The sequence below is a fragment of the Pyxicephalus adspersus genome, chromosome 5, assembly GCF_032062135.1.
Source record: "Pyxicephalus adspersus chromosome 5, UCB_Pads_2.0, whole genome shotgun sequence".
Classification (NCBI taxonomy): Eukaryota; Metazoa; Chordata; class Amphibia; order Anura; family Pyxicephalidae; genus Pyxicephalus; species Pyxicephalus adspersus.
The window spans coordinates 34240401-34262516 of NC_092862.1; the positions used below are offsets into that span (position 1 = coordinate 34240401).

A 22116-nucleotide genomic window follows, 5' to 3' on the forward strand; every position below is an offset into this window, starting at 1 on the left:
TTTCACCAGTGAAGCTGGGTGATCCAGCAAACCTGGAATGGATCTGGTCCAGGATTCAAAACATTTGCTAGCAAATAGCAAATTATTTTTACAAATCCATTCCATGATTTCTGGATCACCCAGCTTCACTTCTGAAAGTGTATTCTCTCTGGACTTGGAGAGCTTTCATAAATAAGGGCCTCTGTCCCAATCTCGTATGTAACCCGGGGACTACCTGTATTATATAAAAGTTTATCATTATAGACATTCTCATTCCAAAAAGATTTGTGTACTGAGTGTACTGGCTTATGTCCAGTCTAATAAATACATAAAGATGCCCAATAGTGGCATTTTCAAGAAAGTAAAGGAGTAAGGTGTAAAAAACAAGGCTACATCTATTGATTTAAACATATAAATAGTGTAAATAGTAGTGGACACAGAGGAAACCACTGAAGCTAGCCATGCACAGGCATACACAAGCATTTCATTTCAAACAATATACTATGGTTAATAATTTCATGTAATTATTCATATTCACAATAAACTACTGTTTAGCTTTAAATTAGGGACTTTGGTCAGCTCTGATGGTTTATTCTGGCTTCTGCCTGTCTCTTTCTGCAATAAACACCTGCCACGTTAAGTTATTTTCAGGCTCTTCTAGTTGTGTGATAACAATGTTTTTATTTCTTTACACCAGTTAAATGTCTTTCCTTTCACATGCAACCCAGCAGAAGCTGTTGTCTTGCACACAGTACACAACACTATTCCACTGTTGGAAGTCTGGCCAAGGCAAAAGTTTGCAACCAAACTTGGAGCAAAGGCAGGTATGGCATGAAAAGGCCAAAAGAGGCTGGATGAGATCAGCTATAACAAAAAATGTAGAAATAAGAGAAAAAATATAAAAAAGCAGCCGGTGGGGATACACAGTGCAACTGTATGCCAAGGAATTAGTATGGTATCTTACACCACAGGACTTCTTTAGGACAGAAAAACAAGATAATTACTAAAAAAAATTGCAATAGAAATACTTACGATTGTTGCAGGATAGCACATTGATAGCATCAAAGTTTTTTGGAATTTCAACTCTTGTATTGGACCTTCATAATCAAGATAAAAGTAATTATTGGATCAATTACCAACAGAGAATGAAAAGTTTATCTGTATTCTGTTCTTTGAAAATATTTGAAGTTGTATGTATTTAGGCAATTATGTAACAACAAAAGACATCTGAGGTGATTCCTTGTCAAAAGGAAGTGATAATGTTCCCACAATAAAGTGTGTAAATATTTAGTTGCCTAGTTATGTGCAGATGAAATAAATTAACAATAACTTGCAATTTAAATTGTGTGAAGATTCTCAGCTTCTTTGGTAAACAAGCCTCTTTATGTATAGTTCTGCTAACAAATGCACTATTGCATTTCAAGAATAGTGATGGCTTTGTGATTTTGAGATTATTTAGGTACAACTCCAGGCCAAACATTTACCCTTTTAGATTGGGTAAGTGTCTTCCTTCATCTGTATTTCGGAACATACGGTACATGTGTCATGTGTCTGATATTTCCAGGAATAGTTTTGCTGATAGTTTTACAGGAACTTTTCAGAACTGTTCTGTATATAGCCCTTTCTATACCAACTCTTTAATAGGCTACATCAAACCACACATCTGACATTCAGAAAAATATGCTCTCCATCAAGCACCAATGGAAGTGCTCCCTGTTGTTTATTATAACAATCAGCAGAACCATTTTAGAAGAACTCCTATCAATTGGCAGGTGGTAATAGTAAATGACAGAACAAGCATTCTCAATTAATGTTTGATCAATATATTTATCAAATATCATTTAAGTATGCACTCATTTTTTGTTTTCTACTAGATCCTGATGCTTTATTAAATCTATAAAATATATCATTTTTAAAAATATGTAGTGTATGACCCCTTTATTCAGACAAGCAATGAATTGCCTTTTTTATCTGAATGAATCTGAATTATAGGGGTTCAATTCTAAAGTCATTTTCTTTTGGCAAACTTAATTTAAAAAATAAATTTAATGTTTTGTGCTCAAAGCTAGAGTATGTAAAACACAGTAACAAGAAACAACCAGCCATTGTCTCATCTCTGCACCAACATTTAGTGCCTAAAGACTTGTTGTGTTACTGCTGTAACTTACATTGTTTCCAATACACATCTTTTACTTACTTGTTTAATAAGCTCTCATCTAGCTTTGTTAATAATGTTTTGTCAGGCCTCCTCCTGCTCTTGACATCAGAAAGTGATTCACAGCTAAAATATGAAGGTTTTACACAGTAAAAGTATTCCTCTTCTTGCTGGTCTTTATATTCACAAAGTTCTTGTGTTTTGTTGAGGTCAAATCCACATGTTACCTCTTTTACTTCTTTATCCTTTATAAACCTGCCCACATGCTCTGTATATCCATGCCATTTGTTTCTATAGTTCCAGAGGGCTGATGATCCTTCACTTGGGTGCATAAGAAATACAGAAATTTGAACTCTACCTTCCCAGAATAAAGTATAATGGACATGATAAGTCCCATTATAAAAATCCTCAATTCTTCCAGAAGCTCCTGCTCCAATGTCTAATGAATACATTCTTGCCCTTAAATAGTCTCCTCCATATGTCTTCTTATTACCTTGGTAGTCATACATTTCAACTTGTACTATTAATTGGTCCCCCACACAGTAGGTACTCTTTGGATTAAATAGGAAGACTTTGCTGTTCTTGGCACTGGTTGCTTTTTCAATGGTTGAAATATTGTTTTTAGGAATTTTCCGGTCTATTTGATCAAATATCTCACTTATTTTTTCCTGAAGTTTTGATACTTGCACGACTGTCCCATCTGAAATTATTTCAGACAAATCTTGCCTCCAACACTTTAAAAAAAATAATTGAAAAAAAAAAAAAATAAAAGCAGAGTTTATTATTATTTACAGTATAGTTTGCACTTGCACCATGCACTTTGCACCAATATAGTTTGCACTTTACACCATGCACTTTTGTGCTGTTTAAATTCAAGCTGACCAGTAAATTGGCCAAAACTTTTTTAATTCGTTTTGGGTATGCTGGAGCTGAACATCACAACTATTCAATCAACATGTAGTTTAAAAGCTGGCTGTTCTATAATGCCCAGGGGTATCAGTGAGCGGCTGGGGGAGGAGTAGGGAATTCTGGTAACCATGTTTGGTGCTGACAACCTAGTAGGTGTTTTATTCTATGCCTGCATCATATTTTATATGCCCCACTAAGATCTTATATAGAGAAGGGGGCATTACAGCAGCCATTTCAGTGTGTTTTGTTAAGAGACATTAAGGCAACAATACTGCAGTTTTCTTTTACTGCTCTGTGGGCCAGAAGTCGTGTTGGGAAGGAGTGGGAAAAAAGTGATCGATATGAAAAATGAATATATTGATACTGAGAGCAGAACACAATGCCACCAAAAATGAGTTTATATCAGTATAGCAAAGGTATTAGCACCAACATTATAGTAACTTTTATTCAAATATAAAGAGAGCAGCACAGAGTTCATTTTTACATCTAAAATGTTGACATTTCAATTCACATACTAGGTTCTTGATCAAGAATGACTATAAATCTAGACTCCATGCTTGATATAAAACTTTGTCTATGGCTTTAAACTTCACAATTTTAGATAGAGGGGAGTTACCTAAACTTTTAACTCTATCCTTTTCCTTTATCAATAAAAGGGCTATAATGTTGGTCCACATCACTTTATTGTAACTGACATAATTTATTTTTTAAAGCTCTCCAAGGCTGGAGAGGATACACTTTCAACAGTGAAGGTGGGCGATCCAGCAAACCTGGAATGGATCTGGTCAAGGATTCAAAACATTTGCTAACAAATAGAAACTCATTCCAGCTTCACTGATGAAAGTGTATCCTCTCCATCCTTGGAGAACTTTAATAAATCAGGCCCATTTTTGGTGGTTTCCTCTTCTTAAAAAGCATTATTTGTAATTGAAAAACTCGTAAAACTGTAGTACATGCGTGCGTGTGGTCAAATTTGCATTAACAACATTTGTACAGCCTTAAACAGGGTTTTCTTGGGAGGTTATATGTTTTAAAAGCAAATACTTTCACCCTTTTGAGTCCCTTCTTTTTTATCCCTTCTTATATTTGCAGTAACACTGTTTGTACTGTTATAAACAGAGAGTGTTATTATGGGTAATGTGTTCTGAAAATTTCAGTTACTTCTCAACTTCACCAAAACATTACAGTACACTTGTTCGTGTTTTTATATATGCAATAAAAACATTTATACATAAATATATACATAATACAATACAATATACAATACATAAATAGGGAATTTTTTATGTAGGTAAATAGTATGTTCTAAAAAGAAATCATTGCTCTATATTCATCTGTCACTGCTGTAAATCCACCCAAACAAACTTACAGTAACACACTTTGTACAGTTCAAACCAGGGAACATTTTTTTCACCAACTACTGGTCCTGTAGTTTACATATGGTGAACAAGAGCATCATGGCCAATGTGATAGGAGTGGTACTGGTGCTAGGCATGGGGTGGTAGAGGAGGGGTGGAAATGGCTTCTTAATCAGCTTTACCATAACCGAGATGAAAGAAAGCTTCACCTTCACCTTTTTTACTATGGTGATAAAACCTACATTTCTAAATCATATTATATATAGTTAGAAACTTTTAACAACTCGGTATATGACTTCTCGAAGAAGGAATCTAATTTTTCAGGGATCTTGTAAGAATACAGTTTCGAAATTTATAAGCAACATTTTATAAGCACTTAGTGACAGTATCATGGTGGTGGCAGTATCATGGTGGTGGCAGTATCATGCTTCGGGGTTGCTTATCTGGGGCTTTAGTCAAGGTGAAAGGAATTATGAACAGTTCCAGATACCAGCCCTTTTTGGCCCAAATCTTTCAGGTGTCTGCTAGAAAGCTTAAGTTGAAGAGGAATTTCACCTTTCAACCCGACAATGACCCAAAGCATACACCAAATCAATAAAAGAATGACTTAACCAGAAGAAAATTTAAGTTTTAGAATGGCTCAGCCAGAGCCCAGATCTAAATCCAAAAGAAAATCTGTGGAGCAGCCCAAAGAGGGCTGTGTACAGAAAATGCTTCCACAATCTGAACTTTTGCAAGGAAGAATTGGTAAAGATTGCCAAGTCAAGATGTGCTGTGCTGATAGATTCCTACCTGACTGAAAGCTATAATGACAATGCTTTGACGAAGCATAAATTTAAAGGTTTGCACACTTATGCAACTAGCCAATTGTATGTTTTTTATTTTTTATATTTTTTTCCCTAGAAGATTTGCATTTTTTTCAATTGAGTTGTACAGGTTATATGCCACGTTCACCATCCTAGCTGTACATTTCTCTCCGGTTTTATATGTCTAAAAGCAGTACATTGTTTTTCATGAAAATTTATTTTACAGTATAATATAATAATAATCAGGTAAAAATGATAAAATAAATAAATATTATACTCACACTATTATATATACTGTAAAATAAATGTTCTTGAAAACAATGTACTGCTTTTACACATATAAATCTAATGTATTGCATTCAATAAAGCTATTTTGTTTTGAATGCAATGCAAATGGATTTTGAATTTCCCACCCTGCCAGCAACGTAAACACTCACGACATCACTGGGACATGGTCAGTGGATCAGGCCAGTGCGCCCCCCAAGCTGGGTCTGCTTTCACAGCTCAGCTGTAAGACGGCCGTGGGTTGGGGACCCCTGTTCTAGAACAATGTGTTCCAACCAGAGTTCCTTCAGAAACTGCTAGGGGGTCCTAGAGTAATAAGCATTTGTGCCTCTCAGCTCCCCTACCACTGACACCAAAGATCTTTATGGCTATCTGTAACAGGAATTCTTCTCACTTTCCAGCATGTTAAGAGGAGTTATTCCTACTGACCACCACACTACTTTGAGATGTGAATAGGGTAGGTATAGCAGGGGTTCCCTAGGACATGAAAGTTATTTCATGGGTTCTCCTATGTTACAAAGGTTGTGGTTTGCTGATGTTCAATGTTTTCAGGAAGTTGATAGATCTTTCAGTCCTCCAACAGCAACTGCTTCAACCATTTTCCAGTTTTCCCAGTGTGAGCTGTGGTTGAAGGTGGTTGCATGGAAGCATCTGGCTGCTCAAGGGCATTTAGAAACAACATGTTCTGTTCAGGAACAACAGCAACAGTCCACTGCAACTGCACTGTAGCCTATACAAAGTGGTTCCCAATCACTCCCAATGAGCTGAATTAGATTGGTTCCTGATTTTTATTGAGTTGGTGACACCTTGGAATGAGAGCCTGCACCTAGTGTTAGCTGCAGACTGTTAAAAGGGGATGACATTTAATAAAGTTTCCCAGCATGTGGCATCGTCAGCGGCAGACATATGTAGGTACAAAGTGTGCTAACAAAAAAAGTAGCTCTTCCTGCCATGCTCTCCTCCTCTCCTGGATAGGAAGGACCAAATTATAATTTAATCCAGGGTAAATTTTCCAATAGAAAAATACTTGGCAATGATCTTCTTTACTCCCCAGATGGGTGGCTTTGCATGGTATGTGATGTTTTATGGGAAAAGGCAGGTGAACAACAAATAGGAGAAGCTTTGTGGAACCAATTATACAGCAAGGACAATCAAGCAGTAGCAAGGGATAAGTTAAGTATTCCTCTGCTTTCAATCTTCACTAGAATAAACAAATGTTTTACACTTGCGGGTGAAACCAGTTTAGTAAAGTTTTTTGGCTGACTGATAATCTTGTTCACTGTGCCCAATTGAACCCACTAAGGTTGGCTTACTAAAGCAAGGTAGTTTACTTACCAAAATGAATCATCACTCTTCAAGGGAATTTTTACTTAGCTTAGTGATTGAGGTGCAATGATGTGCAAACATTGAATTTCTTTGCACATTGAATATTTTTTGCTATAATATTTATAATATTTGCTAAGTAAAGTGAAAACATTTTTGCAAGATAATTTGCTTTGCTTAGTGAACAGTCTAAACTATTTTCATAGATCAGTCCCATTGTCTCATATTTACCTCATGGAGATTTAAGTAAAGTCTCCAGCAATGTGAATATTCTGTTTAGAAAACAGCAGATGGTTAGAGATCAAAAGTACAGTTTTATTGTTCCAGGTCATGCATTTAATGACATTTATCCTACACGTAAGAAAATAGCAATAATCTTGTAGTAGATGAACAAATGTGCATAAAACATAATATAGCTGTATGAAGTGTACAGTTCAGAGCACAATTGAGTAATAACTAGATTAAGGAGGTATGCTATTGTGAGGGAAGAATGAGGAATTTCAACTTCATTTCACATAAAATCAGTAGATAGAAAGGCACAGAGGCATGAAAAAACCAATGGGCTTTATAACTGATTGAACTAAACTAAAGTTACTTTTAGCAGGGGGGAAAGATGTAACCTGATTGGTGCCTAGAGGTTGAGTGGTTGGGAGGGGATGCAGGGTTAGGAGCTGGGGGAATGATAAGGGTCTAAATTGAAAGAGGAAAAGTTTCCTCCCCTTTAAATGATATTCTCCATTGCTGTTGTGTTTTTCTGTATTGTTTGTCACAGCTGGGAAGTTTAGGGGATCTTTGAGGTTTTCTAGAATTATGGAAATGGTTATATAGATGTGGCTAGGTGTAACAGAAATGGTCAGTTGTAGCTGTCCTTGAACTGGTTGGAGTGCGGCTAGGAACAAAGTTAGATTTAGTTAAACCTCTTTATGTTAGCAGACACCAAAGAGCACCCTCCTCCTCTATAATAGGAAACAAAAATAGTTTTGTTAAATTATGGTATATATGGTGGTAATTATTATTAATTGTTTGATGTTTGATAAATAAATTATTGCTGTGTTCATTTTAAATCCATGTCACACAGGATGTGTGTTTTTCTTGAGGTAAACAACTGTTAAACATGTTGGGTAGACTTAAGTTGATGAATTCAGCAGTCAGGTGCTGTACAATTGCAATGCAGCAGAGTGGTCTATCTATAAAGCAGTGAATCTAAAACATTTCCTGGTGGAGAATTATTTACTTTCACTATGGACCTAGAAGATTCACTACTAGAAAGTTACCGCTATATAAATAGACCCCAAAGTAATGCAGTCTAACTCTAAATTCACCTGAACAGTCTAACATGTATAAATATATATATATATATATATATATATATATATATATATATATATATATATATATATATATATATATATATAACGGTATATATATATATATATATATATATATATATATATATATATGTATATATATATAAAAATATTGTGACACCAAGGCAATTAATAAAGAAGCACTAAGGGTGGGGATATAACACAGAGCCAGGAGCTTGACTTGGAGGGACACAGACAGGGGTCTGTGCGGGCTCAGCTTGCCTTGGAGAGACACAGACAGGTGTCAGTGCAGCTCTATTTGGAGACAGCTCTTTTTGGAGAGACACAGCCAGGTGGACTGTGTGAGTGAGCTTAACTTGGGGAGACACAGACAGTCAGTCTGTAAGGGAGCTCGGCTGGGAGACTCAGAAAGTCGGTCTGGGTGAGTGAGCTGAAAAGTGAGCAGAAGGTTGCTGAAAGCTTGGTTTTGAGCTGACAGGGAGAAGCCCTCCAGCTGATAGACAGGAACGTCAGATGTATAGTAAGTGCTGGACAGGCGAGGTTTTCTTTTGCTATTTTTGTTATTTTATCTGCATTCTTCAAATAAACCTGGCTACAAGTCAGCTGAACCCTTATACTCGGTGTGTGATCTGAGTTGGATGAATCAGACAAGTGTCCTTTGACCCCAGGAAAGGTGATCCTGAGCGTAACCCCTCACAATATATATATTATTATTATTACACAGTATTTATATATCGCCATCATATTACACAGGGCTGTACAAACAGCATAGTCATGTCACTAACTGGCCCTCAAAGGAGCTCACAATCTAATGTCCCTACTATAATCATATGTCATTATTGTAGTCTAAGATCAATTTAGGGGGAAGCCAATTAACCTAACTGCATGTTTTTGGGAAACTGGAGTACCCAGAGGAAACCCACGCAGACACCGGGAGAACCTGCAAACTCCATGCAGATAGTGTCCTGGCTGAGATTCAAACCTAGGACCTAGCACTGCAAAGGCCAGAGTGCTAACCCCTGAGCCATGGTACTGCCCATGTATTTATAGTCAACTTTCACTAGGCACAAAACAAATAATTAAATAAAATTTATATTTACAAAAAGCCCTTACCTTTTTCATTTTTTGATAGTAAATCATGGCTGATAGGAAAGAAAACCCAGCAATCACTATCAGGAGACTCTTGTATGTTAGAAGTGAATTCATTCTATGCACAAGAGAAAGAAAAAACAGATGAATTAGTTTGATGAATATATATATATATACGGTATATATATATATATATATATATATATATATATATATATATATGTGTGTGTGTGTGTGTGTGTGTGTGTGTGTACAATAAAGAAATATATAGAAAATATATAAAGAAATATAGAAGACTTACTATGCCGTGTGTTTCAGTACCCTGTAGAATCCTTACTGTTATTACCATGAAAGTTGCACAGCAGGTTCTATGCTTTACAAGTACAAGAAAAGGGCGTGTAACAAACTCATTAAAGCTTGCATTCTAATTATTACTTATGTCACAAGGACGTAGAAAACAGTGCTATTAGTTTTGCTGTTAGGACACACTGAAACACTTTACAACTTGTACAACTACATTTCATGGTTGCGTAATGTTCCTAGAACATGCATTTCATTGTTGCCATTAGTCGTTTGTACCCTGCTTGATGGTACTGGTTAATGCATGGCTTTTCCAGGCTTTGAAGGGCTATAGTGCAAAAAGTAGGATTCTTAATTGAATTATGTCTTTGTCAGCCTTCAGTAGCTTTGATATAAACTGGCTGCATTTAAGGAGGGGTGCAAACTAGGATCTGGGAGGAGAAGAAAGTGAGAGGAGACAGGGACAAGGTGGAGAATCTAGTGAGTGCAATGGTAAGCAGGATAAGTAAGGATATTAATAATAAAATATACATAATACTAGCATACCAAAATAAGGCAGAAAATAGACCAGAGTGGATAATTATTTAGGAAGGATATGTTGTTTTTAGAAAGAGGTAGGAGTTTCCTTAACACAACACTGCATAATATGTTCATGCTCTATAAATAAGTTTAAATATATAAATTTATAAAAAGTTAATATCAAAAGAGGCGTCACACTGTTTTTTCTTCCAATCAAGCTTTAGTTGTTGTGAGAATTTTACAACATACCTTTGTAATTCAATATATAGGGCACATGTAAAGTCAGACCTTTCTGACAATATTCCAATAAAACAATCACTTTATCAGTTTTATCAATAAAACATATTAGAAATGATAAAATAAAAATGTATGTTACACAATTTCTCCTTTGAAAGCACATCATATAATGATACATGTAAATGAGTAACGAAGGTACAGTAAATATATACAAGCTTTGTCAAAGTCCAAACACAAAATCACCAAGCTCAAGACCACTACTGAATCATGTGCCTTGTAAACTCTATAAGTTTCCTTGAGAGTACAAGGGAGAGATTCTAAAAAAAAAAAGGAAATAATATTTGTATAACTATTAATAATTTCACTTAATCATTGAACAAATGTTATTTGACCAGTATTGCAGAACAGGGTATGGTAATTATCCCCATATTTATGATCAGGTAATCACTGTGCATGTATGAACGTGTATCTTAAAACAATTTTTCATATCATTAGAGTAGTGTGTGGTAGATATCTCTATATTTTGATTGTGCCTAACTGTGGTTTATATACTGATAATTATATACTGATAATTAAATAAAAGTCAGAGAAAGAGTTTTTGGCACAAATATAGAAAAGTTTACATACAAAATTATAAAAGAATTATATCCTTTTTACCCGTTAGTCATAATTTTCCCTTATGATCTCTACAGGATTTGATCAATTTTCACACAGAGTTACAAAAAAACAATTACAACCTTTTCTCTGTATGTCACAATAGTTTCTAGCGATACAAAGTTTTGTTAAGGCCTGCTGTGGCACTATACAGGTTCCTGCATATAATAAACAATTATACATCACCATGCAATAGTTAAGTAGGTATGAACCCTTTCATATAAACCATAGTACCCTATGCGTTTCGCCATAGTGGGCTTCCTCAGGGGTAGTGATAGGTCAATAAAAAGTTCTCTATGTATACATACGGGGTTCAGGTGATATAATTCAAAATATGACTTAATCTTGGAGGAAAGATAAAGTGAACCTAAAAAAAGAGATGATCCGTTGAAAAGTTCAAAGGAAGTAGGGTAGTGTAGTAGAATCCCCTATATAAGTATAATCTCTGAAAATTAAGTAGACTCTATTTTTAATATGATGCTGAATGGTAGCACAGGTCAATCAAGTCTCAGTTTCCAGGGAAAAGATAGTAAAAAATCCCTAGCAGATGCAGTCAGCAAAATAGGTGTCACATATCAGCAGCACTGCTGATCTGGTACTTGTCCTCCTGATAGTGTCTGATTAGCAGCAGCTGTTCCCACCTTGCTCTAGCTGCTCTGCACTAAGGGGCGTTGCTGAGCCATTTCTACCATTTGATTCTCACCTGTCCCCCTAGTCCCCGCCCAGCTAGCCTGTCAGTCTCCCTATATATGCTGGGCACAGTCAGACACCTATTGCCTCAGCAGTAGGTGTTACAACCTGAGGTTCCTGAGTAGTATTCAGTTTCCTGTTACTGACCTTGGCTTGTCCTGACCCTGCCTGTTCTCTGCCTGCCCTGACCCGGTCCTGTATTCGCTTTTGAATCTGTCTGTCGATTTTGTACTACGCCTTTGGTTATTTCCAGCTGTCAGCTACTACCTGCACGGGTGAGTCTGAGGGCCGCAACCTGGGTGCTGTTCACAGCAAAGCCCAACACCCCTTGCAGGGTGCTCTGGTGAACACCGGGCGGTACCTTAGACTCTGTGCCTCTGATATCACCTCGGCTAAATGTGCTGGTAGAACAGAGGGTCCACCTCCTGTCAATTGTCCTGTCCGTGACAGATTGCTGAGGCCATGGATCCCACTGACATTCCTCTACCCAGCTCTGTGCAAGCCCTGGAGCGACGAATTGAACAACAGGAGGCTCAAACAAATCAAGTTGTACAGGTGCTGCAGGATTTATCAACTCGCCTTTAGCAACTCCAGACCTCCCTGCTAGGCAGCGTTGCTTCTACTCCCCCCTCAGCACTTGCTGCTGCAGCTCCAACTAATATTTCACCTGCATCCAAACCTAAGATGAACCTACCTGATCGCTTTGCTGGGGACCGGAAGCACTTTTCCAATTTTAAAAATTCCTGCCTACTGTATTTTCCCCTGCTTCCATTTTCCTCAGGCACTGAGGAACAGCGAATAGGTCTGGTCATATCCTTATTGCAAGGCGATCCTCAGTCTTAGGGCTTCAGTCTGCCTCCAGGAAATCCAGCTCTAGCCTCTGTGGATGCTTTTTCCATGCACTTGGTCTGCTCTATGATGACCCAGATCGAGCCGCTTCTGCTGAATCTGCCCTTCGTGCCTTGTGCCAGGGACATAGGTCCGCAGAGGAGTACTGCGCTGAATTCGCAGGTGGTCTGCAGATTCGCAGTGGAACAATCCTGCTCTCCGTTCCCAATTTCAGCTAGGCCTAGCTGAGAAGAATAAAGACACCCTGGTACACTACCCTCCACCTGAGAGCCTGGATGCTGCCATGCAGCTAGCTATCAGAATTGACCGACGCCTCCGAGAACGTGGCCAGGAACGTGCAGCACATTCCCTGCTAATCTCCCTTCCAGTGGCCAAACCATCTGAGTCTACGGGATCTTCTCCAGAACACATGAAGACCAATCGATCCATACTCCCGGTATCAGAGTGTACATGTCGCAGTGTGCAACACCTGTGTCTGTACTGTGGGGGTGAGGGACATTACAGAAATCACTGTCCTCTCAGGCGCCCCAAAGCCCTGACCTAGGGAATGGCAGGGAGGATTCCCTAGGTCCATTGTTTCGTACTCCCTCTTCCAAGATTACATTTAGAGTGCAGCTGTTCTTCCCTGTCCAGACTGTTTGGGCCGAGGCTTATCTGGATTCTGGAGTCGCCGCCAAATTCATGGACCAGAGTTTCGCATTCAAGCATCGGATTCCACTGGTAGCTCTAGATAACCCTATCCCTATTTCCATAGTGAATGGTACAGTCATTCCTGAGCCCATCCGTTTCAAAACCAGGTCACTTTCTCTCCGGGTGGGGGTGCTCCATTTTGAGACTCTGGAGTTCCTAGTAATGCCCCAGCTAGTGAACCAACTCCTTTTGGGTATGCCCTGGCTTCGCCAGCACTCTCCAGTGATTGACTGGGTTTCTGGAGACATTCTTTCCTGGAGCTCTAACTGCCTTCACAACTGCCTGCAGAGAATTGCACCCGCATGGACTGTCTGCCTGACTGAGACTGCACCATTGCCTGGCCTTCCTGACTCCTATCAAGATTTTAAGGACGTCTTCTCCAAACAAAAGGCAGAGAGCCTGCCACCCCATCATCCTTATGATTGCTCCATTGATCTCTTACCTGGTACTAAGCCTCCCCGTGGTCGAGTTTATCCCCTGTCCAGACCCGAGACCCAGGTCATGACAGCATATATTAAGGAAAACCTTGAAAGAGGGTTCATTTGCGAATCCACTTCACCTGCGGGCGCAGGATTCTTTTTTTGGAAGAAAGATGGGTCCCTGAGTCCCTGTATTGATTACAGGGGTCTGAAAAAAAATTACTGTCAAGAATCGATATCCACTACCCCTATCTCTGAGCTGTTCGACCATATTCAAGGTGCTACCGTATTCTCTAAGTTGGATCTGCGCGGGACCTATAACCTTATCCGAATTACGCAAGAGGATGAGTGTAAGACTTCGTTCAATACTCGTGATGGACATTATGAGTATCTTGTCATGCCCTTTGGGCTCTGTAATGCCCCCGCAGTATTTCAAAACTTTGTAAACAACATAATTCGTGATCTGCTTTACACCTGCGTGGTCGTCTACTTGGACGATATCCTAATCTTTTCCAGGGATCTTCCTTCGCATCGGAGACATGTAAGGACTGTGCTTCAACGTCTCAGAGAGTACAGCCTGTATGCCAAACTGGGGAAATGTCTCTTTGAACTCCCTGAAGTGCCTTTCCTAGGTTACATGGTCTCCAATCAGGGGTTACGTAGGGATCCCGAGAAAGTTTCGGCTGTTCTGAAGTGGCCATTACCTCAAGGTCTCAAGGCTATTCAAAGGTTCCTTGGCTTCGCCAATTACTACAGACAGTTCATTAAGGGTTACTCCTCAATCATGGCTCCTATCACAGCCCGCACTAAGAAGGGGGTTAACTGTAAAGTGTGGCCTAAGGAGGCTCTCCAGGCCTTCGAGGGCTTGAAGCAGGACTTCACAGTGGCTCCTGTTCTGTTGCATCCCGACCCTAGGAAGCCCTTTTTTCTGGAAGTTGATGCTTCTGCTGTGGGGGTAGGAGCTGTTCTCTCCCAAAAGGGGTCCTCGGGCAAATTACGTTCCTGTGGTTTCTCCTCGAGAAAGTTTTCACCCACAGAAAGGAATTACACTGTCGGGGATCGAGAACTCTTGGCAGTGAAACTGGCATTGGAGGAATGGCGTCACCTTCTGGAGGGAGCACTCTTTCCGATTCCCATTTATACTGATCGCAAGAACCTCTTGTACCTCCAGACAGCCCAAAGACTTAATCCACGGCAAGCTCTCTGGGCCTTATTCTTTTCTAGGTTCGATTTTACACTTACTTTCCACCCTGGATCTAAGAACACTAAAGCCGATGCCCTGTCTCGTTCTTTTGAAGCTGAAGATACAGAGAAGGAAACTGCGCACATTATAGATCCTTCCAGAATTCTCCTGGCGGCTCCAGTACGTTTGAAGGACATTCCTCCTGGGAAGCAATTTGTAAAGAAGTCCCTCTGTTCCCGTATTTTGACATGGGGGCACAATTCCAAGATTGCTGGCCACCAAGGGCTATGGAAGACCTTTGATATTATCTCACGCCAGTACTGGTGGCCAACTCTAAATCAAGATATAAAAGATTTTATTGCTTCCTGTTCCAAGTGTGCAGAAAGTAAAGTCCCTAAAAGGTTACCCTCTGGTCCCCTCCTTCCTCTGCCAGTGCCCAAATGCCCTTGAACTCATATCTCCATGGACTACATCACTGACCTACCCTTATCGAATGGCTGTACCGTCATTTGGGTTGTAGTAGATCGATTTTCTAAGACGGCTCATTTCATTCCTTTGATACAGTTAGGTACAGTTCACATCTCGGTTCTTGAGGGCCCTGTGTCGCCTACTGGAGATTCAGCTGGATTTCTCCTCGGCTTACCATCCACAATCCAATGGCCAGACTGAAAGAGTAAATCAATGCCTGGAACAATGTCTCCGTTTCTATGTATCTGCCAGGCAGGATAATTGGAGTGAGTTACTACCTTGGGCCAAATTCGCTCATAATAGTCGGGTCAGTGAGTCTACGGGTTTCAGCCCTTTCTTCATGACTTATGGGTGTCACCCTAGGGTACCTCCACCTATTCAATCTGGTTCTGAGGTCCCAGCCGCAGCAGAAGTCAGAGCCAGCTGGGAGGACGCGCAGAAGGCATTACACAAAGCCTCTCTTCGCCACAAGAATTGGGCTGATAAAAAGAGATGACCTGCCCCCAGATTTGTGCCAGGAGATAAGGTCTGGTTATCCACAAAACACCTGCATCTACAGGTCCCATCCTATAAACTTGCCCCCCCCCCGCTTTATTGGTCCTTTTCCTGTTCTATCCCAGGTCAATCAGGTGACTTACAAGTTGCGTCTGCCCCCCAGTCTTCAGATTCCCAACTCCTTTCATGTGTCTCTTTTGAAACCCCTGATCCTCAACCGCTATTCCTGCAAATCCCCTCCTCCTGCTCCTGTCCAGGTGGGCTCTGAAGAGGAAATTGAGGTCGAGTCAATCATTGACTCCAGATTAGTTTAGGGCAAATTACAATATTTGGTTCATTGGAGAAGCTATGGTCCGGAGGAACGTTCTTGGGTATCTCACACTGACCTTCATGCCCCTCTGCTGGTGAAGGTCTTTCGTAAGCAATTCCCCAAGAAACCGGGGAGGATCTTTTTTGAGGAGGGACCCTAAGGGGGGCTACTGTCACAGATCAGCAGCACTGCTGATCTGGTACTTGATGTCCTCCTGATAGTGTCTGATTAGCAGCAGCTGTTCCCACCTTGCTCTAGCTGCTCTGCACTAAGGGGCGTTGCTGAGCCATTTCTACCATTTGATTCTCACCTGTCCTCCTAGTCCCCGCCCAGCTAGCCTGTCAGTCTCCCTATATATGCTGGGCTCAGTCAGACACCTATTGCCTCAGCAGTAGGTGTTACAACCTGAGGTTCCTGAGTAGTATTCAGTTTCCAGTCCTGGTTTCCTGTTTCTGACCTTGGCTTGTCCTGACCCTGCCTGTTCTCTGCCTGCCCTGACCCAGTCCTGTTTTCGTTTTTGAATCTGCCTGTCGATTTTGTACTGCGCCTTTGGTTATTTCCAGCTGTCAGCTGCTACCTGCACGGGTGAGTCTGAGGACTGCAACCTGGGTGCCGTTCGCAGCAAAGCCCAACACCCCTTGCAGGGTGCTCTGGTGAACACCGGGCGGTACCTTAGACTCTGCGCCTCTGATATCACCTCGGCTAAACGTGCTGGTAGCACAGAGGGTCCACCTCCTGTCAAGTGTCCTGTCCGTGACAATAGGTTTGCCATATATATTTTTCCACAGTGTAAGTACTGGCTACTATAGAGACATCTCCTCCTAGTGGTGCTGGAAAGGATTGTTTGCTTGTTTGAGATGCAGCCTCTGAGAAGGGTGCAAACACCAATAACTGAGGGTTATCAAGTACATTACATTTAATACCATATTATTACCCGATATTATTAGAATATCAGTATTATTGTACAATTATATCTTTATTACTTTAAAGTTTAAATACACAGGTAGATGGGATAAGGCCAGGTAGGTGAGTGTTTTGTGCTGCCTCTTCCTAGCTGTGCTGATGGGATAAGGCCAGATAGGTGAGTGTTTTGTGCTGCCTCTTCCATTCATATTAAAATAGAGTCTACTAATTTTCAGAGATTATACTTATATAGGGGATTCTACTACACTACCCTACTTCCTTTGAACTTTTCAACAGATCATCTCTATTCTCAGGTTCACTTCATCTTTCCTCCAAGATTAAGTCATATTTTGAATTATATCATCTGAACCCCGTATGTATACGTAGAGAACTTTTTATTGACGTATCACTACCCCCGAGGAAGCCCTCCTTGGCGAAACGCGTAGGGTACTACGGTTTATATGAAAGGGTTCATACCTACTTAACCATTGCATGGTGATGTATATTTGTTTAATATTAACTGGAACATGTATAGTGCCACAGCAGGCCTTAACAAAACTTTGTATGTATCACTAGAAACTATTGTGACATACAGAGAAATGGTTGTAATTGTTTTTTTGTAACTCTGTGTGAAAATTGATCAAATCTTGTAGAGATCATAAGGGAATATTATGATTTATGGGTAAAAAGGATATAATTTTTTAATTATTTTGTAATTTTGTAAACTTGTACTACAAATTATATTTTCTATATTTGTGCCAAAAACTCTATCTTTCTCTGTCTTTTATTTAATTACCAGTATCTTAAAACAAAATATTCAGGTTAGAATCCAATACACAAATCTGTAAAGACCCCCAAAGACCATCATAGTAACAACATGGTTTAAATTATTTGAAAATCGAAATACTGGTCATCTATAACAGTGGTCGCCAAACTTTTGAGGCTTGCAGACCACTAAATGCACGGACCTCGTGCATGCACAGGAAGCCCTATGTCACTCAAAGGGGAATAAACTGCCCCCAGAGTGCTGTCATGATGACAGAACCTGCCCATTCTCCCATCCTTTCCCCGGGAGGCTCTGCCCTGTGCGCTCCCCCAAGCGGGGTCCTTTTCTGATCTATAACAATAAATGGAAGAGCAACAATCTTGTTTGACAATTGCAGTGAATTATATCTATAGATGTCCATATAGGTAAGTATGAGATTTATAATAATTGGTATATATACCATTATGTATATGTAGAAACCAAATCTTTTGGGCAAGATGATTACAGGTCCCCTCTACTTGAGTCATGCTGGTGGCATGAATATAGATAGAGTGTATACCTCCTTTTATAAAAAATCACGCACAACGGTGACGGCAAACATGCGTTTGACGGCAAGCAAACATGATGACATCAGCTACCTGGAAGAGCTAGAACTGCAGCAAGGTGAAATATCTCCTGTACAACACAGAATGGGTGACACTGGAGAGGGAAGAATCCTCATCAGCACAGCACAAATTACTGTGGCCTACCTGGCCTTATCCCATCTACCTGTGTATTTAAACTTTAAAGTAATAAAGATATATTTGTACAATAATACTAATATTATAATAATATTGGGTAATAATATAGTATTAAATGTTATGTACTTGATAACCCTCAGTTATCTGTGTTTGCACCCAAATCATGAACAGCAACAGACAAATACCTGAAGATTGTGTTTTTGTGTCTGTAACATAGTTGGTGGAGCATGGGCACCATTGTCTATTTGCTCAAATTTATAGTTCTGCATTGTTAACCTAATCAACGCATTGATACTAATAAGATTCTAATCTGCTAATAGACTTCAAATTGAAATACTGTTAAGCCACTCTGCACATTCCAGTATTATTGCATAATTTCTGTGTGGTTTCTCCATTTCAAATATGCATGCCTATTCAGGTCAAAAAACTCCCAATCCAATTCCCTGGCACTCGAGAGGGACAGAGCCAGATATAGCTGATGGGAAGGAATACGACTTAAGATAAGGCTACGTACACATGTGCAATGGTTCTTGTCCAATAATCATACAAGAATCTTGTGTGTGTACAGTGCTTCCCGTCCATTGTCAAAACCACCATCCTGGTGGATCCACGAATGCTGGACGACTTCCATTGCAAAATGATTGCAATGGAAGTGAAAAGGGAATGCACAGCTGGGTGCTGCTCCATCATTCTCCCCTTCCCCTCTCCATAGAGCAGAACGGTGCTGCACTCATTCATGCATCGTGCAGTGGTTTGTTGTTGGAATGGATTTTGAAAGACCCTTTCCGACTGCCTGTTTTTTTTTTGTTTTTGGAGTGCGTAAAGTAGAAAAGAGGAGTTTGCTTCCACCTCACCTGAGCATTACATTGCAGAGCTAAACCTGCATTTCTCCAAAGCTGCATACACACGCGCAATTGTTGTCGTTGGAAAGGATCTTTCATGATCCTTTCCAACGACTAAGGACTGCACGATGCATGAACGAGTAATGTACATACAGCACTGTTCTGCTATATGGAGAGGGGAGGGGAAGAATGAGGGAGCAGCACCCTGCTGCGCGCTCTTCCTTGCATTAGGATCGATCATCGTCCATTGTCCGTGGATCCGCCAGTACATTCGTTCGGACGATTATCAGAGGAGAACCATTCCCCGTTACCCTGACACCAACTAGATCCTAATAAGATTAGATGTGACTATTGGAGACTTGATATCAGCTAAATTATTATATTTGTGTTTGTTATATTTCAAAGTAACGTTTAACCTTTTGTTTTATTGTAATGTACATGTATTACTGTACATTTCAGATTTCATTATACCAGAAAAGCATCATGTATAATGATATTAATATTGAATATATGATGCTATTTTCCCTTTTTTGATGTGTTACATGATGTCCAAAACATCTAAGCAATTTGCCTGGAATGTTTTTTTTCTCTGTATAACTAGCTGATTACCCGGCATTGCCCAGGTATTTATTTATTGCAATCTAATATTATACAGGAAAAGGAATCAAATAAAGCTATAGTGATTTTCTTGTCTACAGTGTTGTTCCATTGTTTTGCCTTTGATTGCACTCGGCCAATTGCCTTACATTTTCACAAAGGCATTATTACAGGCCAGAAATTTGTAAATGAGTCAAAAAAAAAGTATGTAAAAATATAAGCAAAAGGCACATTGTCACTGAGCAATACATATATACACACATACATACATCCAAATATAGCTCTGAAATATAACACAGCACTGTACAAAGATGACTGGTGCACTCACATGAGTCTCAGTCATGTCATGTATAGCAAGTTTGGTTGAAATGTCTCCATGCGTTTTCGAGTGATAGTGGAACATACACACATACATTCATTTAATTTCAAAGATTTATATAGCTCTGACATATACCATAGTGCTGTACAATGAAACACTGAGCCGGACCCATCAGTCTCTCCACAGAGGAGCTGACACTCTAATGTCCCCCCACAATCACACACTAATATTATACATTTATAATTAATTTTTTTCTTCATTTCAAACCTCTTAATACAAAGTACTCTTTTGGACCTGATACTGGTTATCCTTTAACACCCAGATACCAACACCTACCCTGTTCCCCTTAATTCACTATTTACTCTTGTCTTGTTTATTTTCATTACTCTATTCCTTTAAAATACCTTCGCAGCTATATTATCCCCATTGCATGATTTATTTGTCCAGCCCATAGAAATATTGTAGATTGTTCTACTCCTTGATTTTGTTTATGATGCTTGAGCCTGGCCTCTGCTTTGTTGTGTGGGTGTTTTTTCCTTTAATGTTGTTACTTTCCCTACTTATATTTTTGTAAACTTCCTTTGCTTCTTGGATAAAACTTTTTTATATATAAAATAGCAGATAATGGTTACTACTTTTGGTATTTCCATAAACACAATAGAGTGTAATGTTGGTAACACATTTTTCTTTTGATTTTAAATGGACATTGTTACAGCCAGTGGATCTTTTTAGGGACTCATGACAAATATGAAAAAATCTGTTGTAACAATCAGGTCTGCGTTTGGTCTTTTAACCTTACCATGAGACTGTAATGTAATAATCCCAACAATTACCCTTACAAGCTATATATCACTTGCTGAAGTTATTGCAGTGTCACCAACTGAATTAATATTTGACAATAAATACTGATAAAACTTCACAAGCAAATTATTCCTTCTACATATTGTTTTCAGAAACAGAATGAAAGTAGATCTAAACAAACTCACATGAATCTTTGTTATAGACAAGTGTGGTATTTACAGGCTGATTGGTTTCACAGTGGGGTCAAATAACAGTGTATGCTCCAACATAAGGAAATATTCTTTGTAGCATGGCTGTATAGCGAGACTATAGGATGTTGGAGGAGAACAATGTAACCAGATGGTTCCAATACCTACATTATCTGGCTCTAGTGTATCAAACAGCATACATCAGCATTCATTTTATGGCTCTGTGGAGACTGTGATTTAAACATTAATGACTATCTGCAAAATAGATAGGAAATGCCTTAATAGGGATCCTGATAAATGCCTGCTAGTGCTCTGATTGTTACATTGCACTGAATCTTAAAGTGAATCTTTCACATCTAAAGTGTGGTCAGAGTTTGTAGTAAAAAGAAGCGATGGAGAAAATACTATACTTGGAAAATTTGTGCCACAATCTCCAATGCAATATCCGTAGTTTTAGTGCTTTGTAGATCTGCATAGAGTCAAATCACAGTTGAATCACCGTTTTCTGCACAATACTAGAGTGGTCTGTGTATTAGTGTAGCAATAAACAGACAGAAAGAAACAGAGACAGTTTTTGTTGTATGGCTTGTCTGATGGATGAATGCAAAGTATGTTCAATTAGACTCATTTTTACCTTTTTATACTTCTGTCCAGAGTTCCAATAGAGAGATTCCCCCACCCCACTTACTGTCCCAATGAATATTGGGTTTTTACTGCTATCGAAAACTCCACTAAATTTCCCCTTTGCAACAGTGATAGTCAGGATTTTACTAAAGAGATTTCTCCCACATTCTTTCCAAGTGACCATTGGGTTCTTTAGTGATAGCCAGGACTTCACTACTGCAGCGGTTGCCAACTGGTGGTCGGGTTCACGAGAAAATTTTGGTGGTCCACAGTTCTGGCCTGACATCGCA

At 39.5% G+C, this 22116-nt stretch overlaps 1 protein-coding gene across 1 annotated transcript in view; it reads right to left on the reverse strand.

Annotated features, from left to right (window-relative positions):
• LOC140331971 (NXPE family member 2-like) overlaps positions 1–9334 on the reverse strand; it is a 19286-nt gene extending 9952 nt beyond the window's left edge. The window contains exons 1-3 of the mRNA XM_072413297.1: positions 9257–9334; positions 2177–2868; positions 1012–1076 (exon numbers count right to left, since the gene is read on the reverse strand). Coding sequence (XP_072269398.1) covers positions 1012–1076; positions 2177–2868; positions 9257–9283 — 784 coding nt within the window. The 5' untranslated portion in view covers positions 9284–9334. The remainder of the gene's footprint in view (positions 1–1011; positions 1077–2176; positions 2869–9256) is intronic.
• Positions 9335–22116: the final 12782 nt, after the last annotated feature.